This window comes from Castor canadensis, chromosome 2, assembly GCF_047511655.1.
Source record: "Castor canadensis chromosome 2, mCasCan1.hap1v2, whole genome shotgun sequence".
Classification (NCBI taxonomy): domain Eukaryota; kingdom Metazoa; phylum Chordata; class Mammalia; order Rodentia; family Castoridae; genus Castor; species Castor canadensis.
This window is the reverse complement of record NC_133387.1, coordinates 85493059-85519262: the sequence shown is the minus strand read 5'-3', so window position 1 is coordinate 85519262 and position 26204 is coordinate 85493059. Positions and strand designations below refer to the sequence as shown.

At 39.6% G+C, this 26204-nt stretch overlaps 3 protein-coding genes across 11 annotated transcripts in view; 1 reads left to right on the top strand and 2 right to left on the bottom strand.

The window, feature by feature from the left end:
• Positions 1–306: 306 nt before the first annotated feature.
• Cbx3 (chromobox 3) lies at positions 307–11122 on the bottom strand. Of its 3 annotated transcripts, none has more exons than XM_020182436.2 (6): positions 10973–11122; positions 9922–9973; positions 6543–6685; positions 4426–4588; positions 1839–1933; positions 307–1528 (listed from the first exon to the last, which is right to left on the bottom strand). In XM_020182436.2, exons 2-6 carry the CDS (start codon positions 9943–9945, stop codon positions 1402–1404), a joined length of 552 nt encoding a protein of 183 aa, XP_020038025.1. In that variant the 5' UTR covers positions 9946–9973; positions 10973–11122; the 3' UTR covers positions 307–1401. The 3 variants fall into 3 exon arrangements, with proteins under 3 accessions (XP_020038025.1, XP_073921270.1, XP_073921271.1); XM_074065169.1 differs by having other exon boundaries at positions 10965–11101; XM_074065170.1 differs by lacking the exon at positions 10973–11122 and adding an exon at positions 10838–10861.
• Positions 11123–11936: 814 nt separating this feature from the next.
• On the top strand, positions 11937–21298 carry Hnrnpa2b1 (heterogeneous nuclear ribonucleoprotein A2/B1). Of its 7 annotated transcripts, none has more exons than XR_012445241.1 (13): positions 11937–12165; positions 14591–14626; positions 14724–14834; positions 15011–15157; positions 15393–15603; positions 15735–15836; positions 15921–16001; positions 16347–16409; positions 17140–17259; positions 17493–17615; positions 18854–18936; positions 20307–20379; positions 20965–21298. XR_012445241.1 is itself a non-coding variant. In XM_020182431.2 (12 exons), exons 1-11 carry the CDS (start codon positions 12160–12162, stop codon positions 18913–18915), a joined length of 1062 nt encoding a protein of 353 aa, XP_020038020.1. In that variant the 5' UTR covers positions 11937–12159; the 3' UTR covers positions 18916–18936; positions 20965–21298. The 7 variants fall into 7 exon arrangements, 5 of the variants coding, with proteins under 5 accessions (XP_020038020.1, XP_020038019.1, XP_020038023.1 ...); XR_012445240.1 differs by having other exon boundaries at positions 20307–20442; XM_020182431.2 differs by lacking the exon at positions 20307–20379.
• Positions 21299–24484: 3186 nt separating this feature from the next.
• Positions 24485–26204, bottom strand: part of Nfe2l3 (NFE2 like bZIP transcription factor 3) — a 30331-nt gene continuing 28611 nt past the window's right edge. The window contains exon 4 of the mRNA XM_020182428.2: positions 24485–26203. Within this exon, the coding sequence (XP_020038017.2) occupies positions 24935–26203 (1269 nt within the window). The 3' untranslated portion in view covers positions 24485–24934. The remainder of the gene's footprint in view (position 26204) is intronic.

Here is a 26204-nt window from a genome sequence, read left to right as displayed (position 1 = left end):
TCTATCAGAAAATTATTTTCAGAACACTTGCTTTTTAAAAGGCAGTTGTTGACAGAACAGACCCTAAACATCAAATTGTGTTCTCACGAGGCAAATTCCTCTTAGAAACCACACAAAACTAGTATTTATCTCCCCACTAGACACTTTTTCTGTGGAAAGTTTAAAACCCCTAAGTTAAAGGCTCTAGAAGATGGACTCTACTGCCTTAGTGGTGTCAACCAATCTAGAACATGAAAAACTCAGTAAAACTGTGTTCCCACTACCATTGTAAAAGAAATCAGAAAGTGAAGAAAAAGTCTCATCACATAAAGGAATATAAAACTATTTATTGACCACTGTTCACCATTATTTACAATAAAGTAAACAATATACAGTTGGATAACATTCTGATACTACAAAGTTGTTTTCCTGGCTTCTGCAGAACCAGTAACCCAAATACTGCGAAGATTGAGCCTACATGTAAGGAATGAGTCTGGGGAAAGAAAAAGCATGCAGGTCAATTTATAAAATTTTCAAATTTATGCCAGCAGGTCCTAAATTGCCAGTATTTCTAACCAGCAGATTACATTTGCATGAGCCAAGTCTGAGATATTTCATGATTCCTAAACCTTAGTACAGATTTCAACTTTCTGTGAAGGAATGGCTCCCTAGAGGAACCTTTAAATGTGCACTTGGTCTTGTTTAACTAATTAAAATAAACCAGGATTTGTCTAGTTTCCTCATCTGGCTGGGGAAGTTTCTGGTACTGGTAATAAGGAATTTTGCAAACAAACTATTGTATTTATGTGTCTATAGAAAACCAAAACAAGCCAGATGTGGTGATATATGCCTGTAATCCAAGCACTTGGATAGTAGAGGCAGGAAGATTTTAAGTTTGAGGCCCACTGAGACTATCTTATCTCCAAACAAAAAGAGAAAAGGCTGGGGTTGAAGCCAAGTGGTACAGTACTTGCCTACCATACTCAGGGCTCTGCCTTCAATCCCCAGCACCTAAAACCATGTAAATATTTTATGTATACGCCAACACAAACAAAAAGCCCAGAATGGTCCTTTCACATACCAGTTAAAAGATAAGTTCTGATTAATGACTGTAAAATTTCCTTAACATTAAAGCTATTCTCAAATGCAGAGGAAATATACCATGGTATCAAATAGTCTTTTCTGATAAAGGAAGCAAATACAGAAAGCTTTTGTTTTATCTGTTCAAAGTAACCAGTGCTATTGATGCAAAAAACAAAAACAAAAACCAACAACTCCCCCAATACTACTTTCAAAACCAACATACCAAACTTGATTTTTATTAGAATGTGGTTATCTTTTTCACACTAGTAATTCAAAAACCAAGACTCAGTCAGATTTTATATATATGTATAAATATATATAAAAAACAACGCAGACAATTTATTGAGCTTCATCTTCTGGACAAGAATGCCAAGTTAGTCTCTCTTCATAAAATGCAATTACAATTTGAGGACACTTCATATTTGCCTCTTTTGCCAGCACCAAGTCTGCTTCATCTGAATCTTTCCTGTTGTGAAAAAAAAAAAAAAATCCAGTTAATTGTTAAATCATATGCCAACTGAGATCATTCATTTAAGAAATAATTTAATTAAAAGGTACATAAGTGCTTCAGGAGAGTAAATGAGAGCTGTGGCTGTATTTTCCAAAACAGGTCATAGGTTTGCTGACCCTAGCTTTAAAACATTGCTACCAGAAGTAACTACAATCATACTTTCAGCAGATACTCACTATCTTATGATGGAAACTATAAAATCTTTCTTAGATATGGCTTCACAATTTTTAAAAATTGAAATATAACAATCACCTGGCACACTTACCATTTCATGAGAAACATCAATTCTCCACTGCTGTCTGTGGCACCAATTATTCGTTCAGGATCAAGACCTCTAGCAAAGCCTCTTGGTTTGTCAGCCTGTTTAGAAGATTAAGTGATTACTTACAAAAATGGTTCCACACAGCAAACTAAGAATAAAGTTCTAATATGTCTTTGTGAAATATAACTATCAAAACTTTCCAATAGTGAATGAAACAGAAACTAGACAAAGAGTCCATATTTGGTACTAAAACATGTGATTTCCACTAATTTTATATGCAGAAAAAATAAGTCAAGTGTCTGATTACTTGATGTAGAATGTATTAAAAGTTCTAAAAACATTCTGAATTCAAAGTTGAGAAAACAGACAATTTATTTCTTCTAATGACCCCAAGGGCAAACTTGTGTGGAATTACGAAAAAAAAAAACAAACCGAATCCCTATTATTTCTGATAATAATATTTATAAGGTTTTTTTTTGGGAGGTGGGGGTGGGACTAGGGTTTGAACTCAGGGTTTCATGCTTGCTATTGCTAGGCAGGCACTCAACTGCTTGAGCCACACCTCCAGTTCATTTTGCTTATAGCTAGGACCATTTAAGCTATAGCTAAAAACTGGAGCCCAGCTCTTGTTTTTAATACAGTCTTACTATGTAGTGCTGTTCAGGCTGGCCTCAAGCTCTTGATCTCCCTGCCCCACTCTCTCCAGTACTGGGAATACAGGTCTGTACCACCACACTTGATAAAGGACAGTCTGGGCTATAAAGTGAGGCCCTCCCTCAAAACCAAAAAAACACACCACTTCTAGGAATTAAGTATAAATTACATATCTTAAGAGCATAAACAAAATAAAAATAGTAAAAACTGAAACCTTATAAAGTACTCAGGTTCTCAAACGCTGGTCTGAGAACACTGGGAATCCCTAAGACTTTCCTTAGAGGTTTTCTAAGGTGTTTTCTTTTTAGGTACCTGACTTTGGACTGTGTTCAGTATTGTACCTCCACCAAAATATATAACTACAATAAATGTGTAAGTAGAGCTATCTGTCTTCTTTAAGCTATTGTAGATATACAAAAATGTAAGAAGACACTCTTCTCAACTTTTTTTTTTGTGGCAGTACTAGAGTTTGAACTTAAAAGCCTCATGGTAAGCAGGTACATTCTTCCAGCCCTTAATTTTTTTTTTCCCATGGAAAGTTACACTTAATATGCAACTGGTTTTTTAATGGTTATTGCTTTATCTTTTTTGGTCCTTTGAGACAATGTCTTGGTATGTAACCCAGGCTGTCCTTGAACCCACAGATCTTTCTGCCTCAGCCTTCCAAGTGCAGGATTACAGGCATGTACTACCATGTCTGAATTTGAATTGTTATTCTGGACAGAATATAAGCATTTTGGAAAATGAATTTCAAATTTCCAATACAATAAATATTCATAGCTATAAACTACAAAAATAAAAAGCTCTTTGAGATCCTCAAAAATTTTCTAGAGGAAAATTTTCAGTTTTTGAGAACTGATAATATCAATAAATTATAACTACCAGAGCTTTACATCAATGTACCAGGTTCTGGAGTCAGACTGCCTGGGTTAGAATGGCTCTATCCCTTTAAGGTCTGTGGCTTTAGGCAAGCTAATTAACCTCTGTGGTTCAGATTCATTATCTATTAAGTAATTACAGTATCTACCTCATAGATATTTCATAGTATATGAAATGCAAATTAAGCTATTCAGCACACTGGCACATGGGAAGGGTTTAACACAGGCTAAGTATTACTATCAAAGTTGTGCTTCTTTTATGCATGTAATTTATTTTCAGAACCCAATTTGTAACCAATCTATAAAATGGGAACACCCTGTATAACCATTGCCATGAAGATTTAATGAGCCATCTGTAGTTTTTTAGTAGCTAGTTTAACTGCAAATTCATATCTTTTACCAATTTAATCTGCATTAGATGCTTGGAGCTTGAGCCTAGAAAATATTTCAATGCTAAGACCTTCCCCCAAATGACCATGGTAGACCAAGTATAATCTCAGTTTTAAAGTCAAGAGTAGAAGTTACCTGATTTGCTCAAAGTCACAGAGACATTAGTGCAGCAAAGACCAAATCAAAGTACATGTGCAATGAATGAATCAAATGTCTCAATACATGCCTCCAAATTATAGCTACCACTATTACTAAAGATTACATATGTCAAAGTATTGTTTTGTAATACAGATCACATGTGAAGTACAAATAAGAGGTACTTTCTTGATTGCCCTTACTACAAGGTAAAGCATTTTAATGATCCAGTACCAGTACTGTTTGTATTTAAAATTGCTAAACTTAGATCATAGGCAATGGGCTTCATCACATACCAAATCCATGACCAAAAATAGCACTAGCACAGTATTTTCAAGTACTTACTGCACATTTACACAGTGTAGGCTAACCCATGCTTATCTTTTTTGTCCTGTGTATCAAGCATTTATTAAAAGGCTTAATGGTATTTTAAAAGTACCTGAATTTTAGGAACTATCTTACAAGTACTTAAAAAAAATCAAGCCATCACCTTTAATAAAAAGCCAGTCTGGTTGGCAATATTTTATACTTACAGCATCTCTTTTCTTCTTTGACTTGCTATCATCAGATTCACTGTCAGATAAAGATTTTCTTTTTGTTCCATCTTTTTCTTTACCAGCTTTTTGAGAATTAAGAAATGCTTCAATTAACTCTGGACAATCTAAATTTTCTTCAGGCTCCCAAGTATTGTCAGCACTGTATTTGGTTAAAAAAAAAACCAGTTGATTAATTAAACATGGTTCACCATCACTATCTGGAACTATTTATAGTTATGTGAAAAAAGGTTCCTTGTGCTACTGAGAGTAACCATTCCCTCCTCCCCATGTTCTTCTGATCTGTTTAGATCTACTTCTGTCCCTGCCTTTCCTGCTGTTAAGTAGGCAATCTGCTATTTTACCTCAAAGTTAACTGCACCGGACTCCAATAGAATCATTATTGAAGCTTACATTTTCCCCAGACTCACAGACAACCCATTTTAGAACTTTTTGTGTTTTTAAAACCAGATTCCCATAGCATGCACAAGGCCCTTGGTTCAACCACCTGTTTGGCAAAAACAAAAGCAAAAAACGCAGTAAATACAACCCACTGAGCCTAATTCCAACCCCCATTATTATATGTACATTATTATGTCCAGGCTCAAGACATTTTCAAATGTGAGTCAATGTTTTCAACATCTGATGGGTGCTCAAACTGAGAAGTGATATAAAGCAAGGGCTTCTCTTTGGTCTGTAAACAACTTTTAAAAAATATTCTTAGAAGGTTGGGAAAAAGTTAGAAATGAAAATTACATAAAATTTGAACTTCAGGGCCCACAAATGGTTACAAGAATACAGCCATGCCCATTTGTTTAATGTATTATCTACTGCTGTGTACTACATCTGCAGAGAGGATGGCTCAAACTTAGTTGATATCCTAAGACCCGAAAACTGGCAAACCTGTTTTTGGGTTGACAAGGACTGAAGTCTCCAACCCAGTATTATTTTCAGTACATAGCCTTTTTACACTATCTAGTATCTTCTATTCAATTCCAATTTCCAAATTGCTATAAGGAGACATGGTCTGGCTATGTAGCACAGATTGGCCTTCAATTTTCAATGCTCCCAGTGCTGGGGTTACAGGTATCTGCCACTACACCTGGCACTGGGCATTGGAAGTGGTTTTAAATATGGATAGTGGGTCAAGTATTTCAAAATCATGTGACAATCATATGCACCATCTTCACCATGCTTGAGTAATTACTGAAACTTTTTTTTCTTTTGGTGGTACTGAGGTTTGAACTCAGGCTTCACTTGCTAGACAGTTATTCTACTACTTGAGCCATGCTTCCAACCTCTTTGCTCTGGTTATTTTGGAAATAGGGTCTCAAGTTTTTCTCAGGCAGGTCTGGACTGTGATCCTCCTGATCTCAGTCTCCCAAGTAGCAAGGATTACAGGCATAAGCCGCAGGCATCTGTCACTCATCCATTTTTAATTGTCATTGACCATGGAGCTTTACTCCCCATTTTTGTGGTATAAAGATGAACATGACTAAATTAGCACAACACACACAAATATTAACAGTGTATTACTTGCATGTTTAAGTTAGTGATAGGGCAGCTAACATAATCAAGAGCAATTCAAAACAAGGAATATCAGGAAGCATAACAAATGTTCAATCCAGGGCTAGAAGTATGGCTCAAGTGGTAGACTGCTTGCCTAGCATGCCCAAGACCTGAATTCAAACCCCAGTGCCACAAACCCCTGAAGTTCAGGCTGTCTTCCTCAGAGATTAGGATATTGTAAACTTAGTGTTGGACCTAGATTATTTATGAACACTTTGGTTTCAATGTTCTTAGTGTCATCTGTTTGGAAAAAAACTGTAGGCCAGATATCTAACTACATTTAGAATGCATAGTAAACTCCATTCTATGTCTATAATTTTATAAATTTGACTCTCCAGGGCAATAAACTACACTCCAATTGCCTGGTTTCAACTCTATGCTAAACACTTGGTCCGTGAGCCACCATGCCCAGCTTTTAAGACTTGCCTTTCAAGATACTCTGGCATTAAAGACCTACGGGAAAATTGATGAAAGAAATAGCTTAAAAACAAATTATAAGGCTAATTAAGTGCAACTAAAGGTACAAAAAAAGCACTGAGGTCTCTTACTCTGTAAATCCCTTCCACTTCAGGAAATACTCCACTTTCCCATTTACTACACGCCGGTCCAGTACTTTCTCCACCACAAATTCTTCAGGCTCTGCCTCTTCAACTTTTTTACTTTTTCCATTCTGTTTCTTTCCCATTTTTTGCTAAAACAAGAGAAATTAAGAATTTTTTTTTTTAAATTGAGTGAATTTTAAAGGACATATTGTTAAATTGGACACGCGAATTTTTTTACTTCTATAGCATTGGGAAGACATTTTCTGAAAAGTCAACAGATTAAAAAAAAAGGAATGCTTTATTCCATTGATTTAGCTCAAATTTATGACCCAATACCCTTCACTGAAATAAAATAAAGTATCTGGGAAATAAAGTTATCTTTCCTCAATCTTATCTCTTAAGTAGCCTACAGGATCAATTTTACCAGTTTTTACTGATTTTAAACAAAGCACAGCAACAGGTAACTGGAAAGCACTACAGAATGCTAGAGAACAGAGCAGTGACAGGCGTAAGTGGACATATGGCAGACATTAAGCAAAAGGACCGGGGGCATGGTTTTAATTGGTAAAAACAAGCTTGAGGGCCTAAGTTCAATACTCATTGCACAAAAAAGCCCCAAAGAAACCCAACTCTGATTACCAATTGGAGGGCCAACCGTGGAGACTATGTTAAGTTTAATGCTGTTACTTCAAGAGGCCAACACACTGAGACTTTAATTCTCTAATGTGACTGGGAAAAAGATTGATTTTTCATTTCTTTCTTGGTTTCTGGAGGGAAAGAATCAAAACTGGTAAGCAATCAAATTTACTTTAGTGGTTTTTTTTGTTTTGTTTGGGTGGTACTGGGGTTTGAACTCAGGGTCTTAGGCTTTACCACCTGAGCCACTCCGCCAGCCCTCAAATTTACTTTAAAAGAGAGGAATATGTGGCTCTTTTTTATTTTAGCCTCTGTTCTCTCTTGCGCATCCAGCTATTTCTAATAACTCATACAGATTTGTCATAGGAGGGAGTGAAACTGGGTAAATACGCTAAAGAGACAAAAAAAAAATCACCCAATGTAATGTGCTTAGTAATTATTTCATCTTAATGTGCTATTAAAAATTTACAACAAAAAAATCTCAACTGCCCAATCACTATAGCTACCCCACAAGAGAAGTATACAAACAGAAAACAGTGATAGGACAGCAATGCCTCAAGACTGCAAAAAGACATTTAAAGCTCTGTAAACGTATCAGGCCCTCCCCCCCTTCCCCCAATTAAAGAGAGGTGCAGCAAACCCCTGATTTTGTTGTATACTATTTGCAAGTCAGGCTTTATGATGATTTTCATTGGTCAAAATATTTTATGACTGGATCCAAATAATTTTCTGGCTCTGTACAGTACAAGGTGGGAAAAGCAAAGCAACTGGAGTAGACAGACATTCATAAGATACTGATCCTAAGTGAAGAACAAAAGAGCTACTGTCCATGAAGAGAAGAGGCTAACAGACCGAAGATGTCAAAACTCTGCCCCAACAAAATGATAAAAAAAAAAAAAAGGGAAAATCAAGGACTGGAATAATTGTGGCCTGTTTTGTAAGCAAGAAGTCCTGAGTTCAAACCCCAAGTTCACCTTTAAAAAAAATAAGGCTGGCAGAGTGGCTCAAGCAGGAAGAACGCCTGCCTAGCAAACATAAGGCCAAGTTCAAACCCCAGTGTTGCCCTGAAACAGTACTTTAAAAAAAATTCTTATTTACTAACAGGGAATTCATAACTTTCAAGTGCTCATTTTTTTTCAAGATACATACTTGGCTTTAAGCCAGCACTTTCTCCAAGCATGGGGTGGATTTTGAAGCCAAAATATCCTGCAGTTTTTAAGATACTCAGTTTTCATTTAAATTGCAGTACTAATGAACTTAAAAATGAAAAGTTAAATTTAAACCTTTTGAAGAGATCAATCTGTGACCTTTACAAAACAAGAAAATACTTCAAAACCAATATAGATACAGAAGACTACTAAATTGTACGCAAAAGCAGCTTCATTTTAATAAGCTTCAATATGTTTGCTTTCTGTATCTAAGTGCATTCTCAAAGCCTTATGTCATGGTTAGTGCATTCCTTTTGTATCCAATTCTTGAAGAATACAAACAATGAAGTTAACTCAATTATCTTTGGTTTGGTTTGCTGACTATGGAATTTGAAGGTCAGCTTAATCCTGAAGAGGTACAGAAGATGCTTCATTCTCTTATCACTGATGGCTTTGACCTATATAAAAATGTGCCAGCACTTCCCCAAACAGCCTTTACATTACATACCTCAATCTGCTCTGTAGTGTTTGCACAATCTAATGATGGCACAAATCAAAACCACCAACTTGCTTTTTTTCTTTTATTGAATAACGCACGGCCTCCAGCAAGCTAGGCAAGTGTCTACTGCTTGAATCACTCCACCAGCCCAACTTGCCTTTTTCAGTGTGAAACCCAAGGTGAAACATACAGATCAAAACCCAAAGTTTTGCTTTAGTCAGGTGTTAGCACTCATCTTTACGTTTATGATTATTAATGCAATGTGTTAAAATTAAATATGGTGGGAAGCATAACTTTGAAATTTGATTTTTTGTAAATATTCTTTTTTTTAAAAACATAACTTACATTTGTGTAGCTTGTTATGATACCTAGTAACACAAACTTTGGGTTTAAGAAATTACTGGAGAAATAAACTGCTCAGAAGAGCTAGTCCTCTCTCCTTCCTAAACATATTTAATTTTTTTGTTCATAAAGCTACACCAAGCAATAACTTAAATTAAAAACAGGACAAAGTGACCAAAGATAGCTGAAAGATTTAATGACTTCCGATCCACTTTAGATGAGGAATGTTCAGGGTGGTAATCTTCAGACTCTAATCCTCTCTAGGTGCACAGGGTACCTGGTTTTTAAAACCTGCCATTAATACTAATCTGTAGAATTTTAATGCAGGTTTAAGGAAAATTATACCCATCAATAAAGCTTTACAGCTTTTCGGTAACATTGTTTCACATTACATAAATGTGTATTTTAATTTCAACATAGAAATACTCAGCAAAAGTCATATTGTGCTGTCTTCAAGATCAGGTTTCTTGGACTTGAGGTGTGAGCACCTGCTTTGTAAGCGCCAAAGCCCTGAGTTTAACCCCACCGGGAGAAAAAAAAAAAAAAAGTTAGGTTTCTTTAAATGCATTAAGACAGTATTAAGCCAAGTCAGTAAATATCTCAATGTTAATTATTTCCGTTTTTTTGTCCCTAATCCCCTCACCCAAAATATCACTGGGGAACTTGGGGGAGCTACAAAGTTATAATTTCGGGGGCAGGGGGAGGAAAGTGACAACCCTTGAGTTAGATCCTTACACACTTTAGATTTTCATTAACTTACCAAAGTAGTTTTATTGGAGGCCATTTTTAATTGTAGACTTGAAGGGCTATTGCTAGAAAAATGCAAGACAGAAAGTTTTCATGACACAAAAATGTAGCTAACGGCAAGTTTTATTTGAATTTCAACCCCTGGTTAGTTATCGCCCATCTGAAGTGGATACAAATATAGAGCAGCAGGTCTGAGGGCCTGCCCAAGTCATTAGTGTTTTGTGTCTGAGAATATCAGTGTTCTACCCAAGTTAGTCCAGAAAAACCTAGTAGGGGCACTGGTACCTAGGACAACCTTACGTAGGCAAAACAAGACAAGCATTTTCGCAGTCTAAATCTCATAATAAATTTAATACTCAATGTTTAAAAGGGTAAACCTTTTGTTTTTCAGCCAAGCCACTAGATCACCCGGAGTTTGGCGTCTAGTCTGGTGCCAGCCTCCCCCCGCGATGATTTCCAAAGCCCTTCCTTCCACCCGCTGCCCCAGGCCCGGCCCCTCCCAGCGGCTCCCCAGGCCCAGCGCCGCCCCCACTCGAGCGCGGCCTCGTGGTCAGCGCCGCCGCCGCCGCCGGGGGAAACAAAGGCTGCGGTGGGGCTCAAGGGCACTGCGCCGCGGGTCCGCGCCTCCCCCCCGACTCCCGCCCCCGGCAGCGGTGGCCACGTAGCGGAGCGCGCCGCAGCCCTAGGGCAGCAGAGGCCGCGCGGGCCGGGCCAACGCACCGCCCTCTCTGAAAGCCCGGCCCGCCGAGCGGTGCAGCGGGGACAGGGTTGGGGGGAGGGGAAGGGAGTGCCTCGCTTTGTCTAGAATTAGGCAGCTGTCACCACGACCCTCCGCCCTCCCGAGGACAGGGCTGTCCTCCCAGTTAACTGCTGGGGCGGCGTGGCGCGGCGCCAGGCTGGCCACGGGGCCTCCGCTCCCTCGGCCTTACAGTCCTCCCTGCAGCTCCCATGCGCAATTCGGCAGGGAACGGGGAACCGGGGGGTCCCCGGGGCGCAAGCAGCATCTTAAGCACCAGCACCGGAGCGCGACAGAGAGAGAGAAAGCAAGCCACCGACTTCACCACCTCGGATGCTCCGGGTCGCGGGTCCTGCAGCGTCTCCGGCCTGCGCGCCTCCAGCTCGAGTCACATCCGAGGGGAGGGGGCTGGGGCGCAGCGCGGGCCACGGGGAGGAGGGGTGACGCCACCCACGCCGGGCGGCCGTGAGGGGCGGGGCGGGCGCGCGGCGGTGGGAGGGGCCACGGAGGGATTGGGGGTGGAAGCCGCTGCACTGGTCGTTCCTGGGCGGGGCGCCTGGTGTCCCCGGAGGGGAGGATCGCGGGGAGAGAAGGGCGGGAACAGTGACCCGAGTCCTCCTGGCGGAGGTTTCTCAGCAAAGCGGAGCAGCGGCTGGCGCCAAAACCGAGCTCCGCCCACTTCCTCGCCCTAGGGCCGTGGGGGAGGGGGTGGAAGCAGGAATTGGGTGCTAAGAAAAGGGCTCCCTTTTGGACCATCCTCTGAATAGGTCTCCCGAGCCTGAAGGGTTCGCCTCAAGGCCGTTGGTCAAGGTTCAATGGGTGCATCGCGAAGTGTAATTTGACTAAAAGTCGCTGCGGGTATTTCCGGAAGGGGCCAGTCAGTCCTCTGTGCTGGGGTGGCAAAAGGGAAAAACTACGAAGATTTTTTTTTAAGGCGGGAGCAGGGTTGGTGGGATTAGCAAAGGTGTAGCTTCAGGGAGTGCTTCTCGGGTCGTGGGGGCCGGATTTTAGAGCTGCGGATTAAGCTCCACCCGACAGCGTTAATTTCAAACTGCGCGACCGTTTCTCACCTGCCCTGCGCTAAAGCGGTGGGCCGGACTTAATTCCGAGAGGAGTAACACGCTAGGACGCGAGCCTTCCGCAATTCACTATATCTATTTGCGCAAGTGACGTAAAGCCCTACCGCTACGTACAGAGGGGGCGGAGCACGTACTTGGCGTAAAGTGGGCGTAGCGCATTCCCGCCATTGGCGGCGGTTAGGGCGTTTACGTAACGGCCTGACGTAGGGGAAGACGCGTTAGACTGGGGGAAGGTTCTAGAAAAGCGGCGGCAGCGGCTCTAGCGGCAGTAGCAGCAGCGCCGGGTCCTGAGCGGAGGTTCTCCTACCGGTGTTGTTTCTCAAGCAGCAGCAGTTCTCACTACAGCGCCAGGACGAGTCCGGTTCGTGTCCGACCGCGGAGATCTCTCTCGTCTCGCTCGGCTGCGGGAAATCGGGCTGAAGCGACTGAGTCCGCGATGGAGGTAACGGGTTTGAAATCAATGAGTTACTGGAAAGGGCATGGCGAGGCCGTTGGTGCTGCAGTGGAAGCCGGCCAGCCGCCTCCTTGGGAGAGCGGCAGGAAAACGGCCGCTTCAGCAGCGGTTGGCCTCGGGGTGTTTTTGAGAGGGCCGAGCGGAGGCCTGGCTGTTCAGACACCTTCCCCACCCTCGCGCAGCCTCCCGGCGCCATTTCCCTTCCCCGGGGTGGGGGATGGGGAGCGTTCGCGGCCCGCCCGGCTTCAGTGAAAGTGGGGCGCAGAAGCTGGGGCTGGGACTCTGTTTAAAGCACGCTGTTCTGGGGGCCCGGGCGCCTCCGCCTTTGAGCGTTTCGGCGGGCTTCGGGTCCTCGTGAGCGAGTCTGCGGAGCTTCCCCTCCCCCGCTCTCCCGGGAACCGGATTTGGCGGCCGCCATTTTCCCGTCTCTTTTTCCTCGCATCGTTTTCCTTTTAACGCTCCCGATTCGACTAGTTGGGCCCTTTTATCGCAGCACCGGAGCGGCTAGCGACTTTTCTTTGTCCTCGGGTCGTTTCCGTGTCCTTCCGAGGTGGGGCTGGCGTGCTTTGTGAGCTTGGCTCTTAGCGCCCTGCGCACCTCATTAAAGGCGCCCTGCCTTCCCCTCGCTGAAATGGCGCCATTGCGCTCCGAAGCCACAAGGCGGGCGGGAGGGGGAGGGGGTTCCCGGGGTGCGGGCGCCGACGCGAGCCGCGCCTCGGTAACGGCCTGGCCTGCGCTGCGGCGGGAGCGCTGGAGCGGCGCGGCTCGAGGTGGAAGCGGGGCCGCGGCGCCTGCTCGGCTCCAGTCGTTTAGAAGATGGACATTTCTCCTAGCTGTACTTTGTTTCAAACCTGGCTCGGCCCTGTAATGCGTGCACTGCTGCACAAGATTGCTTCAGGTCCGGGCCCGCTGTCTGTCTGAACTTTGTCACTTGCTTTTCTCATTTGTGTTTGCAATCATGGTTGATCATTACATTCGTAAGCATAAGATTGCAAGTGAAGGGGTCTACCCGATTATTTTCTTTGACCCTAAGCACGTTTATAAAATAACTTTGCTTATAATCGATAGTGGACATCGGTAAGTTTGGAAAAAAATGAGGTAAGTAATGAGCTTTTGCTTTTTGTTAGTGATTTGTAAGAATTGTCGTAGATGTATATTTGTAGTTTAGTTGGGGTTTGGGGGGGGAGTTAAGCGTTGACAATGAGAACACAACACAACTAGCCGGAATCTCCAAATACCAATCTTGCCAGATAACCATTTTAAAGGATTTACTTGGAATGCCTTAAGAGCTAAATTCAGTCCGTAGTAATTCTCAGATTCCTAAGAACTGCAGGAAGATTGAATTGGCTTACAATATTTTGAGTAGTGAGGAGACTGTTCATTGAGGGATAATCCACAGAACCAGGTTGAGAACAGTAATTTTTTTTAAAGTTAGTAGTCAAAACTAGGCTGCAGTCTTAACAGTTGGTTCAGGATATTATGACCAATTCTAGTTTATGAATCTTCAAAATGTTTTTTAGCCTCGTTACTTGTAAACTGTGCTTAATCCTTCCAAGTACCCAAGTGAGGGACTGCTTAATACAGTACATCTGTTATGCAAAAAACTTAGGACTAAGCTAGGATTTCCTTTTTTGACAACTATTTTGTACTCGTTTGTCAGATGGCCAATAAAATAAGTTCGGTAAGCAGGAACTTCGTTAGTGAGTTGGAAATGGTGGTGGTATGATAATGAAACTTTTTTTAAGACTTTCGAAGTGTGAGAAGTGTAGATAAACGTGTTTTACAAAGTTCATGTGATAGTTATATTGTCCCCTAAGTATCAATTATAGGAGCGATGGCAGGAAGAAAAATGTTATTTTTTGAGTGTTAAGACATTTAAGCTTCAGGTGCTATTGAGCATACAAATGAGTTTGGGTTACCAGAGGTTATTTTTATGCATATCTTGAATGTTCAGGTTTTTTCTAATAGACTTTGTTTAGAGAAACATGCTTTAGATATTTTTGGGAGAATGCTAAAGAGTAACCACCAGAGGGGGCAGTTTCCGGGAAGCAAATTGGCGCTTCAGGTTCCTGAAATGAATGGTAAACTTGGAATAATTAATAAGGAACCAAGACTTATTTTTAAAAATATTAGTAAATATATAGCCTGTGTTTGGGATGTAGAATTCATGAAAATTTTGGTAAGAATCTTTAACCCCTCGGTGACCATGGGATAGATTTGTTTCTCAAAGTTTGAAAATGCTCAGTAATGCTAAATTTAAGATAATTTAATATGAAGTTAATATAGATCAAGCATTAGTGACTTTGAAAGTTGTATAGTTCAGCTGAGGCAGTTTTTTTTTGGTGTAACACAACTAATAATGCAGTTTAACATATGGTTTAAATTTGATGTAAGTTTTTTTTTTCCCCCCCAGAAAACTTTAGAAACTGTTCCTTTGGAGAGGAAAAAGGTACTCTGCCAGCAGGTCACCTCATATTTAAGAATTTAATTTCCTGCATACAAGAAAAAAATGTAAATAAAAATTGAAATGATATTTTCCTTTGCAGAGAGAAAAGGAACAGTTCCGTAAACTCTTTATTGGTGGCTTGAGCTTTGAAACCACAGAAGAAAGTTTGAGAAACTACTACGAGCAATGGGGAAAGCTCACAGACTGTGTGGTACGTTAATTTTAGGAGTCTGGCTGCAGGTTCTAGCTTTAACTGTTGGACTTGTTAAATGAATTGTACAGAAAACAGTAACAGTGTTCATAGTAGAAATTCTATTCTACTTCAGGTTGCTAGTTTATAACAAAAATAGTGAAATTAAATACTGAAGTTCCTTTTTGGTTTTAAAGGTTATGAGGGATCCTGCAAGCAAAAGATCAAGAGGATTTGGTTTTGTGACTTTCTCCTCCATGGCTGAGGTTGATGCTGCCATGGCTGCAAGGCCTCATTCAATTGATGGGAGAGTGGTTGAGCCAAAACGGGCTGTAGCAAGAGAGGTAAGCAAAACAACTGATTTGTGCAGTAAGCATAAAAGATCCTGAATCTCAGAATGTAGGTTTGGGGGAAATTTTTTTCTTAATGCTATGTTGGGTTTCTGGACGTTTTTTTCCTTTAAGCTAATTTAATTTTTTCAAAAGACCAGGTTCTCAAACATTTTAAGAGCTGTAAGATGGGTTACTTTCATGCCTGTGATTTTTTTTTTTTTAAAGAGTAACTCTCCCATATTTGCAGGAGTCTGGAAAACCAGGGGCTCATGTGACTGTGAAGAAGCTCTTTGTTGGTGGAATTAAAGAAGATACTGAGGAACATCACCTTAGAGATTACTTTGAAGAATATGGAAAAATTGATACCATTGAGATAATTACTGATAGGCAGTCTGGAAAGAAAAGAGGCTTTGGCTTTGTTACTTTTGATGACCATGATCCTGTGGATAAGATAGTGCGTAAGTGTCTATGGGAACTAGGTCTGTGTGGCTCTTGCATATATTTAATTTTGGGTATTTTAATATCTGCGACATTTATGGTTGATTACTATAATTTGTGTTTTAATGGAGTCTCAATTTTTCATTTCCAGTGCAAAAATACCACACCATCAATGGTCACAATGCAGAAGTGAGAAAGGCATTGTCTAGACAAGAAATGCAGGAAGTCCAAAGTTCTAGGAGTGGAAGAGGAGGTAACTTACATGTTTTTTTTTTGTGTGTGTGTCTTTTCCTATTTTGTCTTAAGTGTTTACTACTAACCAGGGTATTTATCGTAGGGAACTTTGGCTTTGGGGATTCACGTGGTGGTGGTGGAAATTTTGGACCAGGACCAGGAAGTAACTTTAGAGGAGGATCTGGTAAGTTCAAGTTCTAAGTGTTCGAAGGGTAAAATGTGCTCAATTAAAAAGGAAAAAGATTTAAGTTTCGATTAGATGAGACATTTTAAATTTGTATTCTACTGAGTTTCTGATTTGACCAGGAAAGAGGTAATAACAAATCTAGTTAATTGCAACTGAGGATAATTTTTTACAGAACCTCTGATGGCCAGTTAAAATGAGCTTAACAGCAACTTTAATAAGTAATGGGGGTTCCATCCTAATATTTTTGTTCTTTCTGAAGCACTAATAGAGAATGTGGAGGAAGTAAGTATTCAATATTGAATAGGATGACCAGGAATTTTTTTTTTTATTTGCTCTTAACAGATGGATATGGTAGTGGACGTGGATTTGGTGATGGCTACAATGGGTATGGAGGTGGACCTGGAGGTAATTTTTTTCTGTATTTTGATGTATATGACTAAAACTTAATCACATATATGTTGTCCAATTGTATGTGTTTTTGGTGCATGTTTTACTATTAGACCCTCTAAGGAACTTAAGTAGCAGTCATTTATTTGGCTTTTATAATAAGTTGCATCTTAGTTATATCATAACCTAGGAGAAGTGTACGCTATTTGATATTAGCATAGAGTGCAAAAATACAGGAGTTTGAGAATTTAAAAATGCCTTCATACCTCTCTGCTTTTTTTTCCTCCTAAATACAGAATACTGGATTTCAGACCAGTATGCTTAGGGAGGTAGATAACATTGGGGCAAGGGGGGGAAGCCCTTTGGCAATTTTTCAAAAGTATGCAAGTGTGTTTCTGGTTACAGATAAGGTCTTAAGGTGTTAGAATGTCAGATGGTAGTAATATTAGGTCTATTTCTCTCATTAGTCTGTCGTCTCAAGAAAACCTCAAAGGACCCGTAACTGAGCATCAGGAAATAGCTGGGGCATTACAGGCATTTAAATTTAAATGGTTTTATCCAGTGTGTGGTAGGCACCCTGGGCCCCCAAATGTTTATTAATAAGCAGGTATTAAGACCAGTACAGATACTTCACTGGATAGATACTTCACTCTATAAAATGACTTGTTTTGAAAATTGGAAATGGGTGTAATAAGACTATTCAAACAACATCGAAAATATTACTTAAAAAAGGCTTATTTTATAATAGGTGGCAATTTTGGAGGTAGCCCTGGTTATGGAGGAGGAAGAGGAGGATATGGTGGTGGAGGACCTGGATATGGCAACCAGGGTGGGGGCTACGGAGGTGGTTATGACAACTATGGAGGAGGTAATAAATTCACCTACAACCTTTAAGTGGGAATTTGGATTGGAATTAAGGACTTAAATATACTTTGCTTCAATGTTGTCACTTAGATGGCTTTAAAAATTGCAGTTGTAGATAGGTGTGCACATATTTAAACTTTTTTTGTGGAAATTGGTCATAAATACTCAACATGTTTTTTATTTAATGTTTGGTTCTATTGTTTTGAAGTCCTGTGTTGGTATCCCAATTCATTACAGGAAATTATGGAAGTGGAAATTACAATGATTTTGGAAATTATAACCAGCAACCTTCTAACTATGGTCCAATGAAAAGTGGAAATTTTGGTGGAAGCAGGAACATGGGGGGACCATATGGTGGAGGTAATGACTAAAAATTGGTTATTTAGATTTTTGTGATTAAAGGATTAGTCTTTCATGACATAGAGTTATCTGGGTGATGCTCCCATTCATGGTGCTAATTAAAAATTTTGGAGTAGTACTTTACAAACTACTTGTTACAGGAGATTAGGGGTTGGGGTGGGCAGAGGTGGAGTTTTCTTTACAAGCATCTTTAAAGTTAATACAAATCTTCACTCAAACCATTTAGCTTGACAGAGCTTTTAGTAGGACCAACCCTCTTACCCATGACACATTTTCTTTTTTTTGCACTTTGTGCTTGCTAGGCAGGTGCTCTACTGCTTGAGCCACACCTGCAGGCCTTTTTTCCCTAGGGTCTTACTTTGGCCTGGGCTATGCCTCCAATTCTACCCATTCTACTATGCAATGAACAAATGCAAGGAAAGGAAATAATTTTTATCTGTTTTATCCACCACTATGCCTAGCTGCTTCTCTTGAGTTGGGGATCTGATGATCTTGTACTGCCAGGCAGTCCTTCAACAGATCCTCCAGATCTCTGCCTCCAAAATAGTTAGGGTGGCAGCTTGAGCCACTGTGTCTGGCTGACAAAGTACCTTACTTAAATTAATGATAAGTGCTTTTTAAAAGAATATCACCACCAGGCACCAGTGTGGCTCATGCTTGTAATCCTAGCTACTGTGGAGGCAGAGATCAAGACGATCACAGTTCAAAGCCAGCCCAGGCAAAATAGTTCAAGAGACCCTATCTTGAAAAAACCCATCACAAAAAAGGGCTGGTGCCTGTATAGCTATCCTTATCTCAACCAGCAAAAACCCTTGTTCCTTCCTATTATTGCTTATACTCTCTCTTCAACAAAATTAGAGATAAGGGCAAAATAGTTTCTGCTGGGTATTGAGGTGGGGAAGAGGGAGGGGGCAGAGTGGGTGGTAAGGGAGGGGGTGGGGGCAGGGGGGAGAAATGAACCAAGCCTTGTATGCACATGTGAATAATAAAAGAAAAATGAAAAAAAAGAAAAAAGGGCTGGTGGAGTGACTCAAGGTGTAGACCCTGAGTTCAAATCCCAGGACCACCAAAAAAAAGGTCATTACAGTATTTTCATAGCACCCAAGTTATTTTTGGATACGAAGGCTATCGTCTAATTTAAGAGCAGTTAGCTGTGAAATAAAATCAACTATAACAAATGTATTGATTATGGAAGATCAAAGTTAAGTATGCTTTCTTTTGCTGTCCAACCATTCTAGGAAACTATGGTCCAGGAGGCAGTGGAGGAAGTGGGGGTTATGGTGGGAGGAGCCGATACTGAGCTTCTTCCCATTTGCCATGGGTAAGTAGTTTTTGAGTTTTACAATTATTATTGACTTGGGAGACCTAGCTGCAGGAGTAAAAAGCTTTTTAGGATCATGTTATCTTTCCTTAAAATCTGGTTAGATGGATAATTTCATAACCTATTTTTTTTTACTCTTTACTTCTGTTGAAACAGGCTTCACTGTATAAATAGGAGAGGATGAGAGCCCAGAGGTAACAGAACAGCTTCAGGTTATCGAAATAACAATGTTAAGGAAACTCTTATCTCAGTCATGCATAAATATGCAGTGATATGGCAGAAGACACACCAGAGCAGATGCAGAGAGCCATTTTGTGAATGGATTGGATTATTTAATAACACTTACCTTACTGTGGAGGAAGGATTGTAAAAAAAAAAATGCCTTTGAGACAGTTTCTTAGCTTTTTAATTGTTGTTTCTTTCTAGTGGTCTTTGTAAGAGTGTAGAAGCATTCCTTCTTTGATAATGTTAAATTTGTAAGTTTCAGGTGACATGTGAAACCTTTTTTAAGATTTTTCTCAAAAGTTTTGAAAAGCTATTAGCCAGGATCATGGTGTAATAAGACATAACGTTTTTCCTTTAAAAAATTTAAGTGCGTGTGTAGAGTTAAGAAGCTGTTGTACATTTATGATTTAATAAAATAATTCTAAAGGAAATTGTGTAATTATAGACTTTTTATTTTAAATAAGTTAAGGAGTGGGTAGTATAATTAAGGTCCATTGCAAAGTTGTTGTTATATTTGTGTAAGATAAATGCTGGTCAGATATAAGTGTGTTGTCTGCAATTCATCAGGATTAAATTACCTAGATAACTTAAGGGATATCTCTGCAAGGAGAAACACCTTTTTAGATCTTTTAGATGCTGCTTCTTCAATGCAAGGAAAGGAAATAATCCCAGCGAGGTACTCTTCAGGGACACAGGTCTAGTACAAGAGAACTCTTGACGGCTACTAAATTCAGCCAGTCTTAAAAAACTGTGCTGTTTCTACAAAGCTTTAACTACAGTAGTTTATAAGGATGCCAACGAAAGCTGAGGGTGTAGAGCAAAATAGTTCTAAGCTTCAGTTAAACTTCTTTAGGTAAGATCTTATTTACTTTTTCTTTCTTAATTTTCCTCCCTAAAAGATAAACTAATAACTCTTCAATGGTCTTTCAGTATAGTGGTTCTTACGTAGTTTAACATAGCTATAAATTGAGTTTAACAATTTATAAACTCAAGAGAATAATTTTTATAAACCCTGTTTTCCAATCTGTCATTTACTTAAATTATTTTGGTTGTTTTTTCCCTTTTTTTCCTTCTTTCCCACCCCCTCCCTCTCCATGAAGATTCAGGTGCTTAACATATCATTTTTTTCCCTGCTGGAATTTTAGCATTGATATGAACCATGGACAAGTATATTCTGCTGCCACAAAGACTGTAAAGTGCTTCATTTCAACAGCTGAGGCAAGCCAAGTGATCATTAATAAAGCTTTTCTTGGTTCCTTCAGTGGTGTTGGTAGTAAAATGGTAGGTAAAAGTTAGGCTGCAAGTTCAATAAATGAGATTTCCCATCATTTAACACCCTGTGTATTCATTCACATTTCTTGGATCAAGCATTTCAAGTGTACTAGGGTTTTAAAGACATTTTCTATACTTCTATGGTTCTAGCTTTACATGCTTATCAGGATGAGGCTGACAGAGAAGGTAGGGTAAAGTGGTTAAATCTATTTTCAGATAATAGTTTAAACTTCAGTGAACTGTCTACATTGTAAATTATCCAGGTCTAAATAATTGGGTTCAAATGTGGTAATTCTTGGCCAGGGCCCTACCCTAAACAGCTGTAGGTTGGCTGCTGAAACTTCATTTCTTAACTATCCTCAGAGTTTGACTTCCTGGCTTTATTGCCTTTTCAGGAAAGTGATACTCAGGGCTTATTCTACTGTATGCACCAGTGAGTCTTCTTTGATCCTAAGACCACCACTGAAGTTATTTAGGTTCTTTGGACAAACATGATAAACTTCTTCAGATACTTTTTTTTTCCTTTGGCAGGAAGGTGTCTTGCTGCAGGTAACTAATGAAGAAGTGGTCAACCACAGAGTCTTCAAGAAATAAGAAATTCTGTACCATCTGAAAGTAGTTCTTGTTGGTGCCTTCATTTAAGAAGCACTCTTTAAGATAAAAGGGAAATGTTTTCTGATAAAACAAAATCTTCATTTAGTACAGGTTCTTGATAAAATAATTACAAAATGAGTGTTTGTAAAAAAGTAACATCAAGTCAGCTAGAGAGAAATGTATCATGTTTTAAATTAGGTTTTGTGAGTAGACAGATTATAAAGTTTATTTTAAATACAAATTTTATAAAATAAATACTTTTGTATTCAAATACCTTGGTGTAATGATTACACAAACGGTGTGAATCTTGTTCTATCAACATCAGTTGTCTACAAGATCGCCAGATAATTTTAAAGCAGTTTCAAGTAAACTATGCATATTTCCATTTTTTCTTGAATATTAGTAGACCCGGGGAAAGCAGTGTGGACATTCTTGGCTGTCCCTAATAAAATGCTATTTTTTTATGCACTGTATATTCAGCGTTTGAATATGGCTACAATTTGCTTTATGTCTGCCATTGGTGGCATTTTGAAACCATGGATTTTAAACCAGCTAGGGTGGTCTGTATTAACTGGCTTGTGCAAAGCATGGAGACAAAATCTGGCATACTGGTTTGTGAATTGTAATTTCATTGCAGTTTCCACTTGGTAGTGAATGGTGGTGGTGGTCTTTGAAGAGCCTAGTTGTGTGGGTAAATGCAAAAATGGGAACTTAACTATTTAGGCACTGACCTCACTTAAACCTGAAAAGAACAATTACCTTGGTTTAACTAGTTTCTTTCGTCTTAAGGTCACAGGTAAGTCGGATTGAGTTAACAGTGTTATGAGTTCCAATAACTTATTTAAAATACTAACTCCACCTGTCAGCAGCTACAAACAGCATAAAACTTGGCTTTTAGTTCTTCAGGGAAAGTTTGAAGGCTCAAAAAATGGCTCTACACAGAAGTTGACTTTCACGTTGGTGTTACAACCCATCTCAAAACACCCAACAGCAAAATCAAGGGAATACTGCAAGAAATAGGGAAAAGTTTGAGTAATCCATAATGGAAATAAACTGGAAATAAAGGCTTTAATAAGACAAGATAATTACTGGGTTTTCAACATAGGTGGCTTATCTTTGTCCTGAATTAAGCTATTTTCTCTTACAAATTAATTTTTGTTAATGTGACATTTAATGTGTTTTCTAAAGGGGGTGAGAGACTCAACCCTTTGTTTTCCTTTACCACCACCCACTCTTTCCCCCCATACTAACTGTACATGGGAACAGCTTGGCACAGGAAACAACCTTGCTCTACACCTGTGGGAAGTTAAAGAATTTCATTAAAAATGGCCACCCAATAGGGTTGTAAATGTTACTCTGTGTCCTTTCCCCAGATAAGAGGAAGACCTATAAATTATGTCCAGACTATTGGTTACACAATACAGGAGGGCTGGCAGAGTGGCTCGGGTAAAAGCACCTGCCATGCAAGCATAAGGTTATGAGTTCAAACCTTCGTGTCACATAAGAAAACTCACTTGCATGATTACCAAGAGTCGGATCATTAGAAGTGTTTGAAGCTGGCTACCACATTGGGTGCTTTTACTTTGAAAGCAAGCTTGGTCAGTATGTGGTGGATTTGGTCTTAACAGTCTCTAAATGGAGCAAATCTAAGTTGCTAATGGTAACTGGTAGTTCCGAAGTCTTTGGAGAGGAATTCTCGGCCTTTTTTAAGTCTACAATCAAGGTTTGGAGCTTAACATATTCAGGGAGTTGATGTGCCATACATACATTGTTAGTGGTGCTCAGCTACCCATCCAGTACTTTGGGCTGCAGATTATGGGAGTTAAGAGTTTGCAGGGTTGGGGGTAACAAATGAAGCCTGCAAGGTGAGTAGAACATACTGGGACTGAGTGGGGAAAGAAAGCTGTATCTGTGGTTGTCTTACATTCTCTGTTCTGTAGGTAGGTGTACAAGCATCCAGAAGGTCTTGATTGCACATAGCACAGGACTGACAGAATTTGGTCTTAACCTACGAAGATAGGTTTACACCTAGCTGGTTGATTACCTCTAGAAGGAAATGGTTTTAAGATGACATGGCCAGAATATTGGATGGTTTAACCAGATTAACTCCAATTTTAAAATGTAACTTTGACAGGGATCATTTCATGAATTACAATCTTAATTTGCATAAGGGGAACACCTTGATGCAGTTGGAAGATTGGGACAAATAAAACTCGGGGGAGGGAGGAGGACAGAAGGTTGCTAACTTAATTCACTTTTAAGGCCAAATGATTTATAGACTGAAAAATCTGCTTAATAAACAGGCTCTGCAGTTCTTGTTTGTTTGCTTAGCCCTATACCAAATACTAAACTGCGCCGTAGTGCTGCCATCGCCTTTGGGCATGTTTTCCTAATAGCTTAAAGCTGGTATTTGTGCATTGGTATTACTTTACCAAGTCCAGAAGAATATTTTGATACTTAACACTGATATGATATTTTCCAGAATTCGATCTGCCAATTGTAACCTACGAAAGTTTGACACCCAAATGGTGCTTGAGGAAAGCAACCTGTCAGACTGAACTATGTAGATCATTGAGCAAAACTATTTGAAGGGTGATGTTTGTATCTAGAAGCATTTGATGGCAAATTGTAGGCTTGAAAGAAGTGCCTTAAGAATGGGAGAAATGTTTAAAAAAAAAAAAAGCATAAGCACTATTTCTGTAAACCACAAGGTATGGCTTTGTGATATTCCACCTTGGAAGACTGATTTTTATGGCAGAAATAGCACAACAATCTTGTTTCTGGTAACATTGCTATAAAGTATTTAGTGTACATGTTAAAATCTTGATCCTAAAACAATCTGGGTTATAATCTAACTTCATAATACTGCCTCCTGTCCAAGTGACTCATTAAGTGGAATTTTCATCTCATTCACTGCAGGATTATTTTATTTTCCAAGTCCACCTGTTTTTCTTATGCTACTTTTGCCCATTTAAAAGCCTTTTAATACTTCTGGTTCTTTACTAATCCATTTACTGCTGTTTGTTTTCATGGCTTATTTTTTTATGGCACAACAGTTTGGGTGAGATCAAAGTATTTTAGGAGCCACACTTGAGGTTTAAATAGTAGAGCACCTGCCTAGCAAATGCAAAAATGCCTAGTTCAAACTCCAGTGCTTCCAAGAAATTTAGGTTGGTTTTACTGTTGTCAGGGACTCTGGGTTTCTTAATATGTATGTCTCCAAAGGCAGATATAGGCTATAAGACTGGCCTAAACTCCCAGTAACTTACAGGTCTTTGCTTTCAGGCATTAATGTCTGATGTACTCAGTATTTTAAAGCTCTGTATTTGGCATATTATGTTGATCCCAATTTGAGTCTGATTAATTTGTATGAATTTAAAATTACCCTGCTACTATGTTTTCTAGATATTCTACTGAATGTGGGTATTTTGAAGGGAAAAAAACTTTGGACTTGGAATTTCTGTATAAAAGGAAGATTCTTTTTAATTTCAAATATAAAAGCTCGTTTTTTTACAAGTTAAGTATCACAAAAATTAAAATAGCTAACAAATGATGTTAAAGCTACTGTGCATTTCTTAAATAATTAGATACCCCTCCCATTTGCTTTTACTGAAGGACCATCCTACTTACTGCCATTGAAGTGACTAGAAATTTCTACTGGTTTCCAAATTAAATACCACTGTTTATGGGTCTTGCACATAATACAGGACTTCCCTTCCCCTCAACTTCAGAAGTGTTCTTAACCTGATTTCAAGTAGTAGTGATCAGAAATACAACACTTGAATAAAATACCAAGATAGAACAGTTAAGAGTCCTAATCATAAGAATTAAACTTTGAAACCGTTTCAATGGTTTGTGGTACAAGGAATGAATTTTAGGACATTCTCCACATAAATGGAGTATAACTTCAGTTTCTTCTCTCACTCTTTCTTTTTCCCTTTTGGACTTCCTTTTTGTGGCCTGACATCACTAGTTCTTTAGGTACGATCAAAACAGTTCCATCATGACTGCATTGAAGTGCATAGTGGTTTGGGTTGACTGGCCTTCCTTGGTCATCCCTTAACTGGCTAAAAACATCATGATAAAGGTTATGCAGTTTCTGTTTCATTAGGTCAATAGCTTTATTACATTGAGCTCGTTCTCTTTTAAGGGTTTCCTTCTTTGCCTGCAAGTTACATATGTCATTTTCTAGATTCAAAATGATGTCCAATTTGCGTTTACGGCAGTTCTGAGCAGCGACTTTATTTTTCCCTCTTCGTCTGATATCACGGATGAGTGAGACTTGTAAGTCTGTCAGGTAATACCTGCTTAACATGTTGTTGAAAGAGTCAACTGGCATGCGGACAATTTCATCTACAGAAAAAGGAATATGTAGAGCTTTAGCCCGCCGTTCATCACGGCTCAGATTTCTGCCTGTGTCATCCAGATTCCTACTCCTTTTCTGTGACTTTCTAGGCCATGAAAAAGATTCAGAAGTGGGTTCTTCTGGTGCATTTGGCCGTAAGTGGTAAGTATGGTTATGAAATATGTGTTGAAAATCAAGATCCCCTTGAAAATTAGATGCGTTCCTATGATCCACATGACAAAATTTACCACTGGGTTCTGGGTAGCCGCCTACAGCCCCTTCTAAATCATGACGGGAAAGAGATTCAAGCTCACTACTATGACCTGTAGCACCATCATACATATAGTGAGAAGAGTTACACTTTGTGCTAGATGTGCTATTGTGACTTGAATTCAAGGAAAGGCCAGAATCAGAATCTGGTTCTTCAAAAAGCTGAGAAACTTCCAGTGGATCAAAACCTTCCTCTGTGGCCAAAGACATTAAGTTTATTTCATCAAGTATGTTTGCATCAAGGTCATAGAGGAGGTCTTGGCTTACTGCAGTCCGCATCAGATTGTCAACAGGTGGAAGATACCCTGTCAAACTAGTTTCAGGAAGGGCTTGCTCAGGATTGGTATGAGAATTCAACTGCAGAAATGGTTCTTGAGCTTGTGAAGTTCTTACTACTGGATCTCTTCTAAATGTGTTGTTGGAACACAGCAACAGGGCTTCATAAAGATTCACATCATGACTTATAGCCTGGCTAAGATTTACACTACAATCATATGCTGAAGAATTCATGCCATCATTGACACTACCTGGAAAAGGTGGGATATCTTCCAATGAGTTTCCC

What these genes read in the sequence shown, in the direction of transcription:
- Cbx3 (XM_020182436.2), bottom strand. Translation starts at nt 9,945, where the DNA reads ATGGCCTCCAATAAAACTACTTTG. An exon ending in CCTCCAATAAAACTACTTTG is followed by an intron (nt 6,686 to 9,921) that starts GTAAGTTAATGA and finishes CTCTTGTTTTAG; the next exon opens with CAAAAAATGGGAAAGAAACA. An exon ending in TTGATGTTTCTCATGAAATG is followed by an intron (nt 1,529 to 1,838) that starts GTAAGTGTGCCA and finishes TTTTCACAACAG; the next exon opens with GAAAGATTCAGATGAAGCAG.
- Hnrnpa2b1 (XM_020182431.2), top strand. An exon ending in TAACTTTAGAGGAGGATCTG is followed by an intron (nt 16,002 to 16,346) that starts GTAAGTTCAAGT and finishes TGCTCTTAACAG; the next exon opens with ATGGATATGGTAGTGGACGT. An exon ending in GGGGGGACCATATGGTGGAG is followed by an intron (nt 17,616 to 18,853) that starts GTAATGACTAAA and finishes CAACCATTCTAG; the next exon opens with GAAACTATGGTCCAGGAGGC.